General features: G+C 38.5%; 1 protein-coding gene across 1 annotated transcript; it reads left to right on the forward strand.

The window, feature by feature from the left end:
* Window positions 1–10,923, forward strand: LOC140234731 (kelch-like protein 5). The gene is made up of 10 exons (XM_072314767.1): window positions 1–192; window positions 1,801–1,994; window positions 2,708–2,904; window positions 3,577–3,789; window positions 4,329–4,518; window positions 4,756–4,980; window positions 5,886–6,048; window positions 8,332–8,544; window positions 9,270–9,441; window positions 10,625–10,923. Exons 1-10 carry the CDS (start codon window positions 173–175, stop codon window positions 10,682–10,684), a joined length of 1,647 nt encoding a protein of 548 aa, XP_072170868.1. The 5' UTR covers window positions 1–172; the 3' UTR covers window positions 10,685–10,923.
* The last annotated feature ends 9,527 nt before the right edge of the window (window positions 10,924–20,450 follow it).

Genomic DNA, 20,450 nt, shown 5'->3' on the forward strand with positions numbered 1-20,450 from the left:
CATGTAGGACACAAACTCCGATCCCAAGCTGGCGACGAGACGGAGTATCAGCCTCAACGGCTCATCCCACTCCCTCTCCTCGGCAGGCCCGTGGGGGGAGAGTGTGGAGGAGAGCCCCACGGAGGGCGAACACTTCTTCTCTATCAACCATGCTGAGAGGACATTCAAGAAGATGCAAGGCTATCTTCACAGGTGGGCCGTCTCAAAGGGATGCTCTACCAACCTTTAGAACACTGTTCGAGGAAAGAGCATATCACCATGCCAACAGCCCCCCGTCTTAATATTCATAGGGTTTCCCTATACCATGCTTTTATACAGGAGCTTGAATTAAACCAAGACAGCTTAGATTATATTTCTTGATAGTTTCTTACTGTCCCTAAAGAGCAAGGAAGTGAGGTAAAGCAAAAGGTTTCATGGACAGATGATGAGGTATGAAGGCATAAGCAAATCTAAACATTATTTAGATTTCCTTGTATGCTACATCCCTTGTTGTATGTCCAAAGTATACACTGTAATTGATAGCCTAATTTGAGGATTTTGGCAGTCAAGATGTCATTCACTTTGAATAGTTAGTTTGGCATTAGTTTGACTTGTATTTCTTTTCCTCTGCATGCTGCTTTCTCTGAACTTGTGTTGCAATATAGTATTTTTATTTGATAGTCACCTTCAGAGACACACTTTAAATATTAGGCACTCTATCAAAATGGCCCTCTTCTGTATATTAGCTTATTGTTCAATACAGTTAACTAGTGTGTACTTGTACTTTTGTATACTGGATGCTCAACAGTGAGTTCTGGTATTGGTTTCACAGCCGAGCAGGCCTGTCAATTTGGAACCCCCTCCATATGGCAAGGCTGTCACTGTATTGAGACCCACTCCCTCTGCTTCAGATTGCTTTTTGCACTGATAACAGCCTGTATTCAGATATGTATATAATGTATGACTTATTATAGATAAAAGGTGATTGACAAGTAAAAATGATCTAACTCCATTTATTACCTCCGCCAAGGGAGGAGGTTATGTTTTCGTTACCGTTGGTTTGTTTATAATTCGTTAGTTAGTTAGTTAGTTAGTTTGTCCGTGTGCAAAATAACTCAAAAAGTAGTTAACGGATTGGAATGAAACTTGCAGGAAAGGTTGAGAATGACACAAGTAACAAACGATTAACTTTTGGTAATGATCCGATAATTTTGGGGGAATTTATGAAGGTTTTTGACATTTTGGCAGGTAGGGTCAATGAACTTGGGAATTCAGGCTGCGCGTATTTGAGGTTTGCCTGCGCGCACTAAAGTGCGTGTTCTAGTTTCTGCTGGGTCGAGGCACGCCTTGCAGCTGAGAGTTTATGACGTAACAAAGGCTTCTATATTGGGAAATCGGGCAATTTTTCAGTGGGTGGAAATCACTGATCTCTATGGAAGAGCAAGATCATCGGAAAGTAATTGCCTGGCTGAGGTCTGCGCTCTCAGAGTGCTTTTCTAGTTTTTTTTTTTTTTTTGGGGGGGGGGGGGTGGGGTGGAGGTAGGGGGAGTGCAATATAATCGAGCTTCTGGCCAACCAGTCGTATCAGTATATCTTGGTTGAGGAACAAGAAATGAAGGCCTTCATTAGTGTGGTCTATCTTTAGATGGTTAAAGACATGAGGCCATGAGAATGATTTAATCAATAATGCTTGATAAAGCTCAGAATAGAGTTGCATGAAGAAAAATTAAAGGTTAAAGACTCTTTTAAATCAAAGAGGAGATACAAATTGTCACATGCAATAAAGTATAAACCCTCTGTCTCAATTCCTTTTTGACACAGGCGACAACTCACCGACGTTGTCCTTATTGTGGGTGATGTTCGGATCCCCGCACATCGGCTCGTCCTGAGCTCGGTGTCAGATTACTTTGCTGCAATGTTCACCAACAATCTACGCGAGTCCCACGAGACAGAGATCCAGCTGTGGGGGATGGACCCAGCGGCTCTGAAGGCCTGCATTCAGTATATCTACACAGGTACATTTATTATGTTTATTTTGTTTTGTTTTATTTTAACATCATATTAACATATAAAGCGGCATTGTTATTCTGGGACTGGGCATTTTGATAGAGGATTGGATTTATATCACAGTTCAAGTCTAATTAGGTTTATTCTCCTTTTTATCTAAAATACGTCTGAAACATCAATTCTCTAATCCTTTGCCTAATCCATGTTCAACTGGAATTCCTATTCTCTAACACAATATCCAGTCTATGTACCAGACAGTAACTTCCATCACTATTATAATCCTGAACATCTAATTCTTAGAATCAGAGATTTGACAAAAGAGGAAACAAGTTGAATTTGATCAAATGGCAGTTTTAGGCAGAACTTTTCAGGTCCCAGGAAATAAGGCTGGGGTCTAAAGGAAAGTGTTATGTTGTAAATTAGAATTACCTGGTAGAGCTGTATGTGCGCTGGGTTATGTCCAGTTAACCTAAGTTTCTTGTTAAAGCAGGACTGTTTGGTTAACTACAGCACATAGGGGTACAATAAATGCATAAAATGAAATGAAAAATAATACGACGTTTATGGTACCCTCAACAATATGTAAGCTACTTATTACTGAATGAGTGACTTTCGTGCCATACACATGTTAGGTGTACAAATTGTAGTTGTGTGATATAAAAGAGAAACTTGCCAAGCTCTGGAATAATCAGTAGTTGTGTAACTTGTATTTTACTTACAGGTGAAGTTGTTTTGAAAGAGACTAATGTGGAGAAGCTGCTAGCAACAGCCAGTATATTGCAGCTGTCTGAGGTTGTGGAGGCCTGCTGCGGCTTTCTAGTCAAACAGCTCCACCCCTCCAACTGCCTCGGAATCCGCTCGTTTGCAGACAGGCAGAGCTGTTCGGATCTCCTCCGGGCAGCACACAATTATACCATGGTGAGAAATACTTTGAGTTTTACGTTAGTTTATCACAGATCCATCCTCTTGTTATTTGATCGATTTCTCTGTTGGTAGTACAGTGCAGCAAAGTAACTATTTCATTTCCTTTCATTTATTGGTGTCTGCAACTATTTCATGAACAACATTTTTTCAAAGAAAATACATATACAAAATATGATAAAAGTAATTATACCTTTCATTTTGTGATACTAATTAGTAGTATTTTATACAGGCTTATCATAGTCAATGAGCAGTGCTTATCGTTGCAATATGAGTAAAATAACTGTCATATTGAATCAGAATATACATGTATGAGTCCTCTGCCAGGTACACTAAATTTCTATTTCATGATTTATGGTGAACACATGTAAACAGCAATGTCATGTATCTACCCATTAGTACATTCAGGGTTAAGAGTTCAAACCATGTGTGACTTGCTTACACAAACAAAATCTTACACTCTTTCTGCTCCTCAAGTTACTACACAACCATACTACACAAATTATGAATGCACTCTCTATTGTGTAAATATCAATTGACAAGTGTTAGGAAATTGAGACCATGCTGTTGATCACAATTTGTGTCGAACCTCGTTCCCTTCACACCAACAGAGGCAATTTCTTAATAACAATAATATTGATAATACATTACTTTTTTGTTTCCTGACAGGAGCACTTTGTGGAGGTCACCCAGAACCAAGAGTTCATGATGCTGGGTTGGGAGGAAGTGTGCAACCTCTTCTCCAGCGATGACCTCAACGTTCCCAATGAGGAGACAGTGTACTATGCCCTGCTGGCCTGGGCTGCCAATGAAACTGCGTGTCGCAAAAGCGACATCTCCAAGCTGCTTGAACACATCAGGCTTCCACTCCTATCTCCACAGGTACGGTAATGTTTGAGAATTTGATGACGTACTCCACTTTCTATGCAAACTTTGATATTGCTGGGAATGAAAGATATGAAGTAAGCATGGTATAGATGTGTTTGGTTACTGATAGATCAATTATTTTGCAGGAAATGTTTGAATAGAGGTCCATCATACTGCACGGTTAAAAATAACATTTATTGAATTCATTAAATTATCATTCTCCTGTGTACTTATAGTGCTAGGCAATTTCTAAAGGATATGAGAGATGCTTAACTCCATTCCGGAGATGATGTTTCTTTCTTTCATACTAATAAATCTGATGAGCCAGTTTTTACATTCTATTAAGTGTCAGCCAAATTGTCAACAGAGAACTTCTTTTCTGTCTTTTTTTTTTCATTGTACATTCTTCAGGAACAGAAATTATATGGTGTCTGCATTCAATTATGAAGTGGTTCAGTCCGCTGTCTTGATGTGACTTTGACATCTCTGTTGTGTTGTTTGTACAGCAAATATAGGCCTATCAATGCATTACTGAGGAAACTGTCTCTTTTCAGTTTCTTAGTGATGCTGTAGACACAAACTCTCTCTTCAAGGGAGATGAAAAGTGCCAGCGACTCATCATGGATGCCATGAAGTACCACCTCCTCCCAGAGAGGAGACCCTTGATGCAGAGCGCACGGACAAAGCCGAGGAAGTCCACTGTTGGCGCCCTCTATGCTGTGGGAGGGATGGACAGTACCAAAGGTAACGGAGCAGTATAAGCTTTTTTTTTTCCTGTGTCATTCTACCATAGGTAGTATATGCATATATATATATATATATATATGGGTTTTTTTTTCTTGATTTGTTGTAATGATGTTTTGTGTGTTTGTGTGCGTGTGCGTGTGTATGATTTTGGTTTTCATTTTTTTAAAGCAGATAATGTGTTTCAATGATGATCTCGAATTACCGTCATTTCTATGTCATGGATGTTCCATACAGGTGCAACAAGCATAGAAAAGTATGAGCTGCGTACCAATGTCTGGACTCACGTTGGTCACATGAGCGGGCGGAGACTCCAGTTTGGTGTTGCCGTCATCAACGACAAGCTTTATGTGGTGGGTGGCCGCGATGGCTTGAAGACGCTTAATACCGTGGAGTGCTATTACCCGGCATCAAAGACGTGGAATATGCTGCCCCCTATGGGCACCCATAGACATGGACTTGGTGAGTAGTGTCAGAAGTCTGCCATTATTGTGAGGGGGAAAAAATAAATACAAATTGCTATTACTGGTACATCATCTTTGGATTGACCAACTCTAAAATGGACTGGTAATGTTCTGTAGTCAGAGGATATCTTACAGATAATCAAAGTTTATCAGGCCTGTAATATAGACTTCATGAATTCTCATTATATGTTGCTTTCTGTATACACAGGTGTCATGATGTGATTCACATGCTTGACCTCCTGTAGTGATTGGCAGATACAGACCGAAAGTATCTGTCATGATTATGCAGAAATGAATAGACTTGGAGCAGTGTCTTCAAAACAGAGAGACAGTTAGATCTATGATGCAGTGAGCAAGTTCTGATGTTTATTGACTTGCACAGTACCACACTCAATATTTAGTTCACAGGGGAAGGGCCCACCAAAAGTTATTGCTTGTTGGTATTGTCTTACAGTTTGTCTCATTTAATTGGAAACAGTGGTAAATGCATTCTAGAGCCTTCTGTGTGGAGATCAAAGATTAATAGTGAAGAGAATGAACTAAAAAAATACTATAGACAGCCTGTTATGCTATCATAATAAAAGCCTGAAATATAATGTCTGAATAGAAATTCTAAAATTAGTCATGCATCTCAGATTGAAAAAAATACAAGAACAAAGCTCTGCTAGGTGACTTCAGAGATCACAATCGTTTTTTGTTTTTATATTTGTTTGTTTTTTTTCTTGCTGGAAAAACATGTAGCATCACAATCACAGTACATTTACTTTAATTCAGAAACAGCTGTATTAAAACTATTCAAGCTGTTTTAAAACTATTCATTGTGTAATATATGCATATATATTCAGAAGTCCTTTGTCATATTATAAATCATCGTAACTCCCATCTACTCTTTGATTGCTACAGGTGTCGGCGTACTGGAAGGTCCCATGTATGCGGTGGGGGGACATGACGGATGGAGTTACCTGGCATCAGTAGAGAGGTATGACCCCCACAGCAAGCAGTGGAGTTACGTAGCTCCAATGTCGACGCCCAGAAGCACCGTTGGTGTGGCAGTCCTTGATAGAAAGTGAGTTTCATGGGCATCAGCCATCCTCTTTCTTTTCTTTTCTAACACTTTTCTTTTCTTTTTCACTGAAAGCAGGACAATCTTTGTTGGAAAAAAAATAGTTATCTTCATATGAGCATTGGATTATATATCTCACTGTCCTGCTTAAATTGTCTGAAGGTGATTTTTACAAGAGATGCGTATTTCACAGTTATTCCTTTTCATTTCTAGTCTGAAGGCAAGTGGCAGGTGTGATAACCAGATAACCAAAAGAATGGAAAAAAATATCAGAGAGTTTTTGTCTACCATTACCAAACAATATGTTGGCTTGATTTAGAAAATGAATACCATACTTGATATCTTTTGTCAGTGTATAAAAATCGTTTCAGGTATCATATGAGAGTGCTTTATAAATTACTGTTCGCTGGTAGTTTGACACTGATAAAATTTGCTGAATTCATTATATTTCCAGTAATGAAATAAGGTAATTTATGATAAATTAGTGCATTGATAGTTTTCAATGTGAGGATTTCTCAGCTCTTTCTTCCCCCCCCCCCTTTTTAAGTAGTGTTATAAACCAGCATCACAGTGCCCCAAAAGAATGATGTGGGTTTTAAAAGTAAGTTTTAATCTACTTTAGGTACAGAGTTTTTGTCTCCTGTTTCTTTTTGAGGATTTATAGGTTAAAGGGATCATATAGTTTTGGTCGAGACCTAATTTCAGGTTTCTAACATTTTTGGTGAGATAATGAGAAACCTCTTATGAAGTATGAAAGAGCATATAATTCTATGAGGAATTCAACTTTTATTTGATGAAAACTGGTTTTGAAATGACTGAGATATCCATAAAATAGCAATTCTAATAAAGTGTGGGACCCACACTTTATTATGATTGCTTTGTTTTACTTTGTTTTTGGATGTTTCAGTCATTCCTAATCCGATTTTCATCAAATAAACTTTGAATTCCTCTTAAAATGGTACGCTCTGTACTATATCATATGTGTTTCCTTTGTATCTTGCAAAAATTTAAAAGCCCAATTCTCATCTCCACCAATACTGTACCATCCCTTTAACAAATGAGTGTATCAATGATGCCAGTAACCCTATTCTAACTGGGCTATTTGAGACCAAGTTTTTACTGAGGGGGGTCAATTTGACCCCCCCCCCCCTTCAGATCTCGGCCCCCGATCGCGCGATCGCCACGAAATTTTGCCTGAAAATAGAGCTGGATGTCAACTACAAGATTACATGGTCATACAATAGAAAAATATTGCCTTTCTATTTTTAATAAATTGATTATGCAAATTTGTGCATGAAATCATATTTTCACCTATAACTCCATTAAAAAGACTGGAGGATTGCTAAATTTTTGTGTCAGAATTCCTCAAGACACATCAAACAATTTTCGTGGAAAAAATAGCACAATCGAAATCAATTTCTTTTGTTTTTTATTGTTTTGTTAATTTCTTATGTATTTTATTGTTTTCTCGACCTTTTGTTTTCTTTCTTTTTTTTTGCCAAAATTTGTTGCAGGCACTTTTTCAGGCTTATCTACACTAGAATTGATTAATTTCAATGGTTAAAAGTTGAAATAATCTAATTTATATCAATTTAACCAAAAAACACAATTTGCATTGGATTTGCACACGTTATCATGAATTTGAGCTTTTTTTGGTTGACATGCATATGCAAAATATTATGTAACTTCAAAATGGTGTACCCGGACGTCGCAAATTTGGTCTCTAAATATGCGGGAGACTTCAATGAAAAAAGTCGTGAAACGTCGCGGCAAAATCTTTGCGCGCTGCGAAATCGTGGGCGAAACGTCGGGGGGGGGGGGTCAATTTGACCCCCCCAGTTAGAATAGGGTTAAATAAAACTTGTTCACTGGTTAAGACAACCAGGCAATAAAGCAGTACCAACAAATTTTATTAGATGGTGTTATTTGTAAGTGCAGTTTGGTGAATCTTTTCTGATCCACATATGTCAGCCTTTTGCAAAGCTTTCTTCCTTTGTATTTCATAATAACACTAACACTGTGACGAGGGTTATGTGTTGTTTGGAAGTTTGCCCGGTGATGTAAATGAGGAAGAGAGGTTTGTGGTATTCTATTAAACATCATGTGTATATAGTCCTCAAAAGGAGTGTGATTAGAGTTCTTGAACATCTATCATCCATCAAAAGCTCACAATACTGTATGTTTCAACAGTAATTCATTAGGTGTGTGTGTAGTGGCTGTCAAGTTTAATGAATCAGCTGGGAGTCATATTTTGTTCTCCTTCCCCATGTGATGAATGGCCAACAGATTGTATGCTGTAGGTGGACGTGACGGAAGTGCATGCTTGAGGTCCATGGAGGTCTATGACCCCCACACCAACCGATGGTCCCTGTGTGCCCCCATGTCCAAGCGTCGCGGTGGTCTGGGGGTGGCCGTCTGCAATGGCTGTCTATACGCCATCGGGGGACATGACTCCCCAGCCAACCAGCCGTCATCAAAGCAGTTTGATTGTGTGGAGAGGTATAGGTGCTGGATATTTTTTTTTTTTTTTTTTTTTTTTTGGGGGGGGGGGGGGTGTCAAGTTCTGTTTCGTTGGTTAATAGTGCAAATTTTCAGTTTCAGAACCGTGCTAAGTCACAAAGTACTTCTTTGAATTGATTATAAGAGTAAAAATTGTTAAATACATTGTTAAGCATTGATTCCAACTCTGTATGATATGTGGTCTATAGGATTTTTTGACTGTTCAAAATAGAATAACTTTCAGCTCCGATTTTGCCGCCTGGTTCCAGTTAATGCCAAACAGGGAGGTACTGTATATTGTGCATACGTACATTTTGCACAAATGCAAAATGGGCTTGATTGCGTTAGCTGCTACCTGTGTGTAAAAGGAAGTACAGCTAGTCACCTCGTGCAAAGCAGTGGAAGCAGGCATGTTTAAAAAGTAAGAACATGATATCAACATTTCAGACCATGCAAATATCACATTTTTAATCACTGCTTTCAGTTTCAGACTCTCCTCATTGAAAATTTTGAAAGGTTCCTGTCATTCATTTTTCAAACAAATGTTTTAACAACCAAATGAACAACATACCAATAAGGATTTATTTGTTTGTACATGTACATTGGGTAAAATTATAATTTGCTGATTTGCATTCCTTACAGCATCACTAATAATAGTCTCAAGTTGCAGTGTAAAAGTTTGTTCAGTCCATCTCCTAATAGAAGAAGGATTTCATTTCATCTAGGTATGACCCGAGGTCAGACACATGGTGCTTAGTTTCCCCGATGAGCCTCTGCCGGGACGCTGTGGGCGTAGCAGTGCTGGGAGATCGAGTCTTTGCAGTTGGGGGCTACGATGGACAGACATATCTCAGTGCCGTTGAGTGCTTTGATCCACAAACGGGTGAATGGAGTCCAGTGAGTACGAAGCAGAAATAACAGCAAGATTCCATATTCAGTCTGTAGTCATTGCATGTTATGTATATACCTACATCAGATAAACGATGGCATTGAGTCTGACGACTTTAAAAGTTTTATGAAAAGTGTTGTACTGAAGACTATTGATTTTATGTGTGTGTATGTTCAATCACTCAAGATCTTTATTGCACATTTTAAACAGTTTTCACATCAAGGACACATTAAATATTACAAAACTTGCCAGAAGCATTCATGACTTCTTAATGGATGAAAGATATGTGGTCAAAATTAACTGCAGTGGAGAAGTAACTTTGTATTGATCTATTGTGTTGACACAGCATCATTTTCAATGTGCTGAAATATACTTAGTATTTAGATGCAATCTTGTCAAATCTTTGTGATGTCATCACCAGAAACCACTGAATTGATCAATGATGAAACTACAAAGATATGATATAGTGCATATATCTGAAATTATCATCTATATAGGACGTTTTAGCGGCGCATTAAAAATGCGTATTGTAGTCAACTCAATTTTTACCGTTCAATATCGGAGCATATTGAACGAATCGCATAGACCAACGTATTAATTCCCCATAGGCTACCGTTGCTACTTGCTGTTCAAGATCACACGATATTCAATTCTGTCTCGTTTATTGCGTGAGCGCTTGCTGAATGCGCAAATACTTGCTACTAGTGCGCGTCATTTTGTTACATTTTTCACAAGCGCGCAAACATCTTGCTAGTTGTTTGTTTCAATACGCAGTTTTAGGGGCTCCCCCTTTTCAGCGCTGGGATGGGACTGCCGAGTCAACTTCAAAGACGAGTAGAAGCCGGGTAATTTTGTGCAGTTCATGGTTGCTCTACTTGATTGTATAGATGATAATAATTACATTGGATGGCCTTGATTCATGGAATACCAAGGAATATTGCACTCGTTAGAGTCAATATTGCACTCATCTTCGATTCGTGCAATATTGGCCCTAACTCGTGCAATATTCCCTGGTATCCCATTCATAGCCATCCAATATAATATAAATATGAGCAACCAACATACATGCTTCAGGCAAACAAAGGTTGCCGTTCTCACCCCGCCCCACCCACTCCTTTCAGTTTGTACTCATTATTTTGATTTGTCAAGTAATTCTGTCTAATGTCAAATTCTGTCTGATTTCTTCCAAAGGCTGCTCCTCTAAACCCGGGCAGAGCTGGAGCCTGTGTCGTCCAGGTGCCGGCTACATAGGGAAGGCAGACTGTGCACCCACTGGTATCCAACTGACGAAAGTGGCAGAAATCTAATGTATTTATAATGAGGCTGGTCTTGTCTTTGAAAACTCAAAGCATTGTCAATGTGTGAGGAATTGTTTGATGTTGTGTGGCGTCGGTTAGACAAACCTTGTGGACATGCACAGGGGGACCCACTGCTGCATTAATGGGAGTCCTTTTGTAATTTTATACGACGTGTATGTAAACTCTCCTTTATCAGTTGTGCTATTAACCCTAACTTACCTGGGGGGGGGGCCATAATGGCCCCCCCCTCGACGAATTCCGCGACCATTCCGGCGCGCAAAATTTTTTGACTGCGCCGCTCGCTGACTTTTTACTTTCAAGTCTCGCGCAACTTTTGAGACCAAATTTGTCGCGCCTGGGCATACCGTTCCGAAGCCACGCCCCTTCAAAAAATTTTCGTCAACCCCAAAATTGCTCAAAAACGTGATTTTGTGTACAAAGTCAATACAAATTGTGTTTTTTTCAATTAATTCATGTAAAGATTCATATTTTTTATTTTAATGGCTGAAATCAATTTGTTTTAGTATAATTATGCTTCAAAATATGTGTTTGACAAATTCTGCTGAAAAAAACAACAAAAACAAAAGTTCGAAAAAACAAAGAAATACATTAAAAATTGATAAAACAATAAAAAACATAAGAAATTAATTTTGATACTACTTTTTTTTTATGCACAAATGTTTGGAATGTCACTAGGAATATTTACACCAAAAATCAGCATTCCATAAGCTTTTATAAGCCAATTACAGACGAAAATGAGTTTTTTTGCATATATTTGAATAATTAATTAATTCAAAATAGAAAATGCAAATTTTTTGAAAATTTAACTTAACAGTCTTGTAGATTACATCCGGCTTTATGTTAATGCAAAATTTTGCGGCGATCACGCGACCAACGGCCAAGATCTGAAGGGGGGGCCATAATGGCCCCCCCCCCCCCCCCAGGAATTCAAGCTCGCTAAATAGCCCAGGTAAGTTAGGGTTAAATGTGGAATTTTATTTCCACACAAGGTTGTGCAAAATCATCTATATATGGTGCTGGAGGCTATCTGGTCATGTGACTGTTTCTTTGTGGTTCACACAGGAAAAGAAAATCAAACAAACAAATTTAGATTTCTTAATACCAAGTACCACTTAAGCACAAGTTTCAGACATATTTGCAGTGGTGTCAAAATGGAATGGATTACTTGGTTTCATTTGAAATATACAATCAACTCTTTGGGATAAGGAGAGAGGAAGTCCAATGTGAAGGCATGGAAATAGAGAGATAAACCATACAAGTAGTGTGTCTCTGTCTGGCTATTTAAAGCCAGCTGTCTTTCTCGTATAGTGACTCATGTTGGTGAGAGCAGAAAATATTGTCACAGTTATATACTGTTGACTTGTGTAGATAGAGATCAACTCATTCTCTTCATCTTGATGTGTGCTGTTGAAAAAGAGAGAGAGAGAGAGATTTGAACCGTAAATGCTGTATTTGCAATGGACTATTTCTGAAATTTTGTGGGATGTCACAGTGTTGAAAAATACTCTAGCTCCTTGGTGTCTCAATGCAGCTAAAATCACGTTTAAGAATTCCATGTGTCGATATCCTGGTAGTAACTAGGTATTTTTCACAGACACTCTGTATGCATTGTTTTATAATGATTACGTAATACTTGTGATAACACGAGTGTACATCTCACCTGCCCGAAGAGAAATGAAGGGGCTTTCCCCGCCCCTGACTTTGATGGTATTTGTTGTCATGTTGTACACCGTGAAGCTCAGTTTCTAAGGTTTTGTTATGCATGTTTGTTGCTCTAAATGTGTACATGCAGAAGCACTGTAGCAAGCATTGTCATGCTAACCTGTATCAGACATTGATTGACACTGGTGTCCATGTGCTGCTCTTGAGTTCGAGTGCATTTTCGTTGTAAAATTCCCTCTTTTTGTCAATTATGTGATATTGTGACATCAATGTTTCTTTAGGTAGGCACTTGTGTGAGAGTGATAGATGCTTGCCAGTGGGAGAGGTCAAAGAATCATGTGCTGTCCATAGTTACGGTATTTCTTTATGACACTTTTGTACACCTCTTGGTCATCAAAGTAAATTTCATTTCCAACAAGTACTATGCATGACATGTTTGCAAAGGAAGTCTGATCAGGCATTTGATGCAAAAAGTCATTAAGGGCAAAAAGGCAAATAGAATAGAGGGAATTTGATATGAAAAAAAATGGCAAGTTTTCCATTTTTGTATTCATGCTGTCTGAATTTTATTTTCAAGTAAGGTAAAGGTGCAACTTAAAAATAGTTGTCTACCTTCAAGTTTTATAAAATATCTTGATAGCCACCTACATAAATTATTACTAGTACATGATTATGCAGACATTGAATGTGAGGTAAAGCTAGACTCTCGTCACCCTAAGCTGCTGCAATGGTAGAAATCCACATCACTTCCTCATGTATCATATTGTTATCCAAAGGTTCTCACGGTGGTTTTGTAGTAAACATAGGTGAGGAACTTCCAATTGCCACCCTTTGTTCCTCTTTGTAAGCCTCATTCGGATGGGTGATTGAGTTGATCACTGTGTAGAGTTGCCTGTTTATCACCTTTTGTTTTACTTTGCACTCAAACACAGTAAGGCAGACACATTGCTCTGATGAACTTCACAAGAGCTGTGGGATCCATCAGCAGTATGTTTAGCGCTCAGCATTCTGCAGAGTGCTCCTGAGGCACACACTTTGGTAAAGCAAACAACTAAATATGCAAAGTGGCCAGTGCATAGGGCTAGTCATAAGCATGTCTCTGACTACCTCCATCCATGCAGTGCATTAATGTGTCACAACAGGGTTATGTTCATGATGCACAAAGAATTAATAGTATCCAATTCTAGAAAACAAAGTTAGGGAGGGGGAATTAAGATGATTACATACTGGATAAATGATTGTTTATTTGTTTATTCATTTTGCATTTCACAAGGATTGCCACAAGACATAGCTTGGGAGGATGGAGTATGCAGTGTCTTTGTATAGAAAGTGTAACAATGGAAACTGACTGAATAATTTGTACAACTTTTCTCTGTAATTTCAGTAGTTAACTTCAATGAATTGTATTAAGATATCATAATAGATGTGCCAAAATGTGAAGATGGGGAAATGTGTGAAGAAACAGGCTGCTTTTGACGGGTAAGTTTTGCTTGACAAAATGGAGGAGATATACTTTAATGCCTGTTATATCTCTGCACATACATGCAGATAGAACTAACATGCAGAGGCATTGTGCTGATATTTTAAAGATTGCTTCCATGTATTTGTTTTGGATGCAGACCTTATTGCATAAGGTCTAGATCCCCTGTGTTTCATTTTTTCATGACTGTTTGAGACTGAATGTCACAATGCTTCTTTCTAGGCCAAGATGAAAACTTTCCAAGACCAAGGTTGGGGCAGAGCTATCTAGGACTACTCTGACCCCCGCCCAGTGATGGGAAGACCGAGCGTAGGTCTGTACCCCAGTGGATCAGATCAACGGCTGTGGTACATGTTGTAGGACCAGGGCCCCGTTGCTAGAAACTTTGCGTTTAAACGCAACTTGCAACTGATTGTCACTTGCCAATCAAAATCATTGTTGCATGCATGTCTTCTTAATAGGGCAGACCCTGAGCCAATCAGAATGGTCAGTGAAAATCAGTTGCAAGTTGCGTTTAAACGCAAAGTTTCTAGCAACGGGGCCCAGACCTCACAGCCTTTAGTGCCGCTCTCACTCTGGTGCTGACTTTCTTTTTTCAAAAAATATGCTTGTAAGGCATCTCATGATCACCTTATCTATACTAGAATGACAAGTTGTACAATGTACAGTAGGCTTGCGAGTGTGTATAGAATTATCACGTAATCCGTTTTGTTCTGTGCATATTGTATCATGTCGTACCACATGGAGATATGGTGTGAAGTTGTTCTGGAGCTGCTAGGCTGTTTCATCAATGTTTTATAGTTGGGATGTGTATTGTGATAAACCACCGTGGCAAGTTAGTACAGGTATAATATGTATTAAATTGAAACAGATGAAATCAGTGTTGAATGGATGTTCAAGTAAAGGATATGCATTCATGGAATTGACAGGTTCTGAATGCTATGCATTTAATGTTGCTTAGTAATACAGGGTAGTTCGTGACAGAAAGATAATTAAGATAAGCTTCGACTTCTCCACTGCACTTGAATAGATAGGTATGTGGTAACTGAAAGAGAATGATGGTGTGTGTGTGAAGTTATCTGGTTTTCACTGACTATCACATCTGATATCCTTATGCTAGGAATTATAAATGACCTAGCAGACTGCATGTGATATTCTTTGTTTGTATTCTTTTTTTTTTTCCTTTTAATCAGTTGAGATGAACTTTTATTCTATCCTTGAATGTGCCATAACTGGTGGTCAAAAGAAAAAAAAAGAAGAAGAAGAAGAAGAAGAAGAGAGAAATATCGATAGATCAAGTTGTGTGCACATAGTGTATTACAAATGACTGTCCAAAAAGATTTGTGATCCACCAACCTTGATTTGGACAATTGACTCATACAAGTGTACAAGCACTGCACCAACAAGAGTACATCTTGATATGAAAGCAAATTGAGATGGACTTCGAAAGGTTTCAGATTTGAATATTCTAGTGTTCTGAAAGTAGAGTCAAAATACCGGTATACTGAACCACTCTGTAGATTTGTGCAAAACACTGGGTATCAGGTTGCTGTAGTTTATATATTTTTATAAAGTTTGCTTTAGTAGCCCAGTTGTATTTATGCCTAAATGGCATTTACCATATATTCCAGAGTTGCATGGTTTACACTGCAATTATCAGGTCATAAGCAAGATTGTATGAATAAGGGTATATCAATCTGCATTTGTAGAGCAGTTATTTGGTGTATTTATTCTCTCAAATACCAACAATCACTATCACAGCCAGACTGGCTTGAAGATAAAGAGGCTGGCCATTATTTGACATGTAAGAATGAACTTGGAAGGAAAGAAAATATATATATATATATGTGTGCTCGGGCTGATGCTTGTAAGATATGCACAATGCAATTCATGTAGTATGCAATGCATTTTGTTGTAGCCTCATGATGCAACTCATTTGTTATGTACTTGATAAGCTCTTTTCTCTATTTTCTCCCATAAACAGCTTCTAAGCAATGAGGAGTGGACTGCATTGATGTGATTGGTATGTGATGTGAGGTTATTTGCATGCATGGGAATAAAACACATGCAGGACTTTCGAGTTTGTGATACTTCAGACAGCCCAAATGTGTACACTGTATAACATTGTGAGTGCTGTGGAAGGGATAGATGCAGAAGTAGACAATTGCATGTAGCCAAATCATTGTGTAATGCAGTAACATTAAAGTCATGTGCTGTATGTGTTAAACAATGTACGTGATGTTTATAGCATCAGGTATGTGTACTTTAGATGTATCACTACAGAAAAGGTGTCCATGACAACCAACTTATTCCTACTTGCTATGTATAATGATATTATTGTGGTGTTGTTTTTTATACCACCATATCATTCCAAACTGTACTCCAGTTATAACACAATATTTAACACATGTACATTTGTAAGCAGTATTTATCACATATATGCTGTACAGCAGCTGCAGTGCTGCCCTCTGTCCTTGTGATGTCTGTTGTTGGATGATTTTCACTTCACGTCCTGAGATTGTCCACTTTGGTTTGGATCAGGAACATTTGACCATTGTCCATGTAACAGGACTGGACAGTAATAACCTCATTCTTTAAATGGTGCCTTGTGCAAGACTGCACACAGAGTGTGCCTCCCTGTACTGGTAAAATATGGATTTTCTGAGTAATGATGGTGTGATATCATTTACATTGCAATATTACATACTTGTCTTTATATTTGGAATACAATTATCCCCAAGACCTGTATTAAAGACCAGTCCTGCTCTCTTTCTTTTCTTTATGCAAGCTATCTTTGTACTCTTTACAAATCAGGATGGAAACAATACAGTGTACATTGTAGCTTTATTGCAGAACTCTTTCTTTTGCAACAGTAGTGCATCATGCAGTTATCGTGTGTCTTACATTGGACGAAGGCTGCATGCCATTGACGTTTTAAGAGGGTTATACAGTCCAATCTCTTGTGACAATTCTGCTGGCTAGGGAGAAATGGTGTTTCATCATTTTGCTCACAGTGATGCACAGAATACACCTTTTATAAGGGCATACTATTAACCAAGAACCAAATTTACTTGAGACCAACTGATGGCAAAGATAACTAGACACGGGTATCATATTGTGTTGAATATTGACCTTTATGTTTTTAGTGCTAAGAGTGAATCAGATTTTGAGATTCAGCAAACTGAACCTTAAAGTTTTTTATTTTTGTTTTTTTATTTTGCATCCCTTTTTTGAGTGAACTCTATGCAACTTTTATAGAAACATGTCCAATAATCGATAGTTACGGTAATCTGTGAACCCTTCTATACGTATATACATCAACACATATTTACATACCCCTTGGGTACATACATACATGCACATATATACATGCACCCATTCATACACAGACATAGGCCTACCCTCACCCTGGTACATTATCACATGTATGCACATCACAGTTCCACAGACAATTGAACTTCATCGCTGAAAATAAGCACCGACTATTCAGTGTTATTAAAAACTATAGTCGCAATAAAAATAATGGACACACATACTCTGGTTGGACTCGAACCCACAACCTCCCGCTTGCTAGACAGGCATCCTATCCACTAGACTACGAAGCTTCCGCCAGAAAGCCTGTAATTGTTCGTATCCCATATGGCAGCAGGTACTGCATATATTTAGTCAAATTAATGAGTCTTGCATCAAGTTGTATTTATTGCAATTGATTGACAACTTAACACTAGAATCACTGAACAGTTTAGCAGCGTTATGAGGCTTTGCTCTACTAGATACATGCATGGAGGTGGGAGTTGCTCCACCACCTCCCTGGTACATTATTATGTACATGTACTTGTATTTGCTTATATAGGCTTTGTACGTACTCTGTGGAACACAAGAATCATGAGGTCTGTGCATTGACTGTAAATATGTTCAAACTTTGTTATGACATTGTATCAGGGTTAAAGAAAAAAAGGTACATGTACCAAGTCAATTTGAAGTTTTGTGGGCAGAAATTTCCCCACGCAGAGGGGGACAAGTTACGTTGTCTATATATGTATTTCTGTATCTGTTTACTTTGTTCATGAAGTGCTGGTGGCCTCGAGTAAGAAAAGGATAAGGATACCTGTGCATGATGCGTTTTGTAGCTACCAACACATTCATGCAAAACATGGCATATTAAAATGGCACATAGGAATATAATACAATGTACAGTCAAAGTGGTCTAAATTGGCCACCTGCCTTCATAAGCAGTCACCTCAAACTCTCAATCAGACGGCTTACACATACAGTTACTGTTCCTTCTGTTTGTTGGGTATACTTTCATGGCCTTTTTAGGATCAGCTAAGATATCAAATTAGAGTATAAGGAACTAAAAACAGCTCGCTCTTCTTTTGCACCTACAATTGTATCTACATGTTGTATTTCAGATTTGCAATTACCCATACAAATGTAGTAATTTCTCATAACTTTTTGCATGCCATGCATACAGAATACAAATGTGTGACGTGTACAATTTATCACACATTATGTGATAAAGTCTGTTTGGCTACCCACCTGGCTATAGTGGCCACCTGTCTATAACAGCCACTATTAGTACTGTACTTCCATCGATTGGTAGCTATATTGGAGGGTTTGACTGTAGCACACAAATTTGCATGAATACCTTCTGTGCAGTTACACATGAAAGTAAAGTTAATGTTAAACCAAAGCAAATACCACCATGCAAACTATATTATGTGTTGTATGAATGTACCGGTACACTGTATGCATGTCCTCTTGAATATCATTCTTTGGGTCCCAGGTACCCAATTCACATGGTTACGCACCTGCCAGGGTGGGTATTTATCCCAAGAATGTTAAGGCTGATACCTGTTCAGTTAGAGTGATTTAGTGGGGTTTTTTTATCACTTGTTTGCTCTGGAGTCCTGAATTACTTTGCAGTTTATCTTTTACAGCTCATAGTCAGGAGTCTAGTCTGATCAAGTGCTTTTACAGCCACTGTTCATACAGTACTTCTATCAGGGTTCATGTGCTTCTACAGCTGTATACCATAGCAATTATGATATTATGTTCTAAAATTGTATGTTTGCAATACAACATGTGTCACAGAACAAGAAATTGAAATGAATTTGAATTGAATTGTGAATAATCTTAGATGTGGCCACTAAGAAAGTCAAGAATGTCTTTAATCAAGCAACCAGTGGACCAATGGTTTTACTCCCCCTCCAAGGACAAATTATACACGTAGTTTGTTGATTGAGAATGCCAATGAACAATTGTTAAGACCAAATTCATTCCATCGTTCATAAACTTTAAACCTCATATGCAAATGCAAAACATTGCTTGGGAATTCTGTAGTTCTGGTAGTTGTACACATTGCACAATTAATAGGGTGATTAAATGTGCGTGTAATTTGTTTCTTCATTGTTAGAAACGTGAATGGAGTAAATGGACTAACTGGATTGATGCAGGCACCCATAATGAAGATTGTTGCAATTTCCCTTGTTATTTGTTTCCATCCTGTTCTCAAGTGAATAACAAATCTACTCCCAGTAACTCATCTCAGACATTTGTCTTAAGAATGCCAAAGAGTACACACGTTTTGCCTGTGTGCACAGTTTAAATTGTTCATGTCAGTCTGCATCCAAGAGCCATTGGGTGATTTCAAGTTCGGTGCTAGTGCTAGTGCTAGTGCTATCTCAGCACTAGCACCGGCGATAAAACCGAACTTGAAATCACTTCAGTGTTGGGAGTTGACCTCAAAATTATGACGTATTTCCCGTAGTTGGTGCTGGGTTCGGTGTTGAACGTCGTCTGCTGAACCGAGCTCCGCCATTTGTCTGAGCGATTTATGTGGTTTTTCCCCATTGACTAACACTAGCCCCTAGGGATTATCATTTTCTTCATTTCAAGTTTGGTGCTGGTGTTAGCGTTGCCATGCAAGACCCGTATTCACTTCCATAATGCACGTTTTACGTGCAAAGTCTATGCTAATGCAGTGGTTGCCCACGTAAATGTACACAAACACTCCAGACATGGCTATATAAATCTGAGCCTGGGAGCAAAATTAAGATACAGTAGTTGTATTTTGGGGAATGGATGAAATTTATGGCATTTTAATCCGTCTTCCTTACTATGATATGTCTTAAACTTGAAGCAGTTTTGGCTACATCTTTTAATATTTGACTGTAATCACACGCCATCACTTTTTTCGTCGTGCAATTCCCGCAGAGCTCGCGGTGCTGTGATTCCAACACCTAGTGCTGGTGATCGATAATTTTGATCGGTATCGCCTCGTTAATCTGACCGTCGGTGTTGGAGCTCAAAATTACGACGTATTTCCGGTTATTTGGCGGCTAGCACTGGCACTAGCACCGAACTTGAAATCACCCATTGTGAATGGTTGGAAGTCTGACAAAATTGAGGACTCCTTAACAATTGATAGTGACAGATCAATTCACGATGGCAATTTGTTTTTAAAAGGGTATAAGTGTACAACCTGTGCGTGTAATGTTCAGTGATATTGTAATGGTCTTATTATGAAATAAAGTTCATGTAACTACACTGACAG

Source organism: Diadema setosum, chromosome 11 (assembly GCF_964275005.1).
Source record: "Diadema setosum chromosome 11, eeDiaSeto1, whole genome shotgun sequence".
NCBI classification, from domain to species: domain Eukaryota; kingdom Metazoa; phylum Echinodermata; class Echinoidea; order Diadematoida; family Diadematidae; genus Diadema; species Diadema setosum.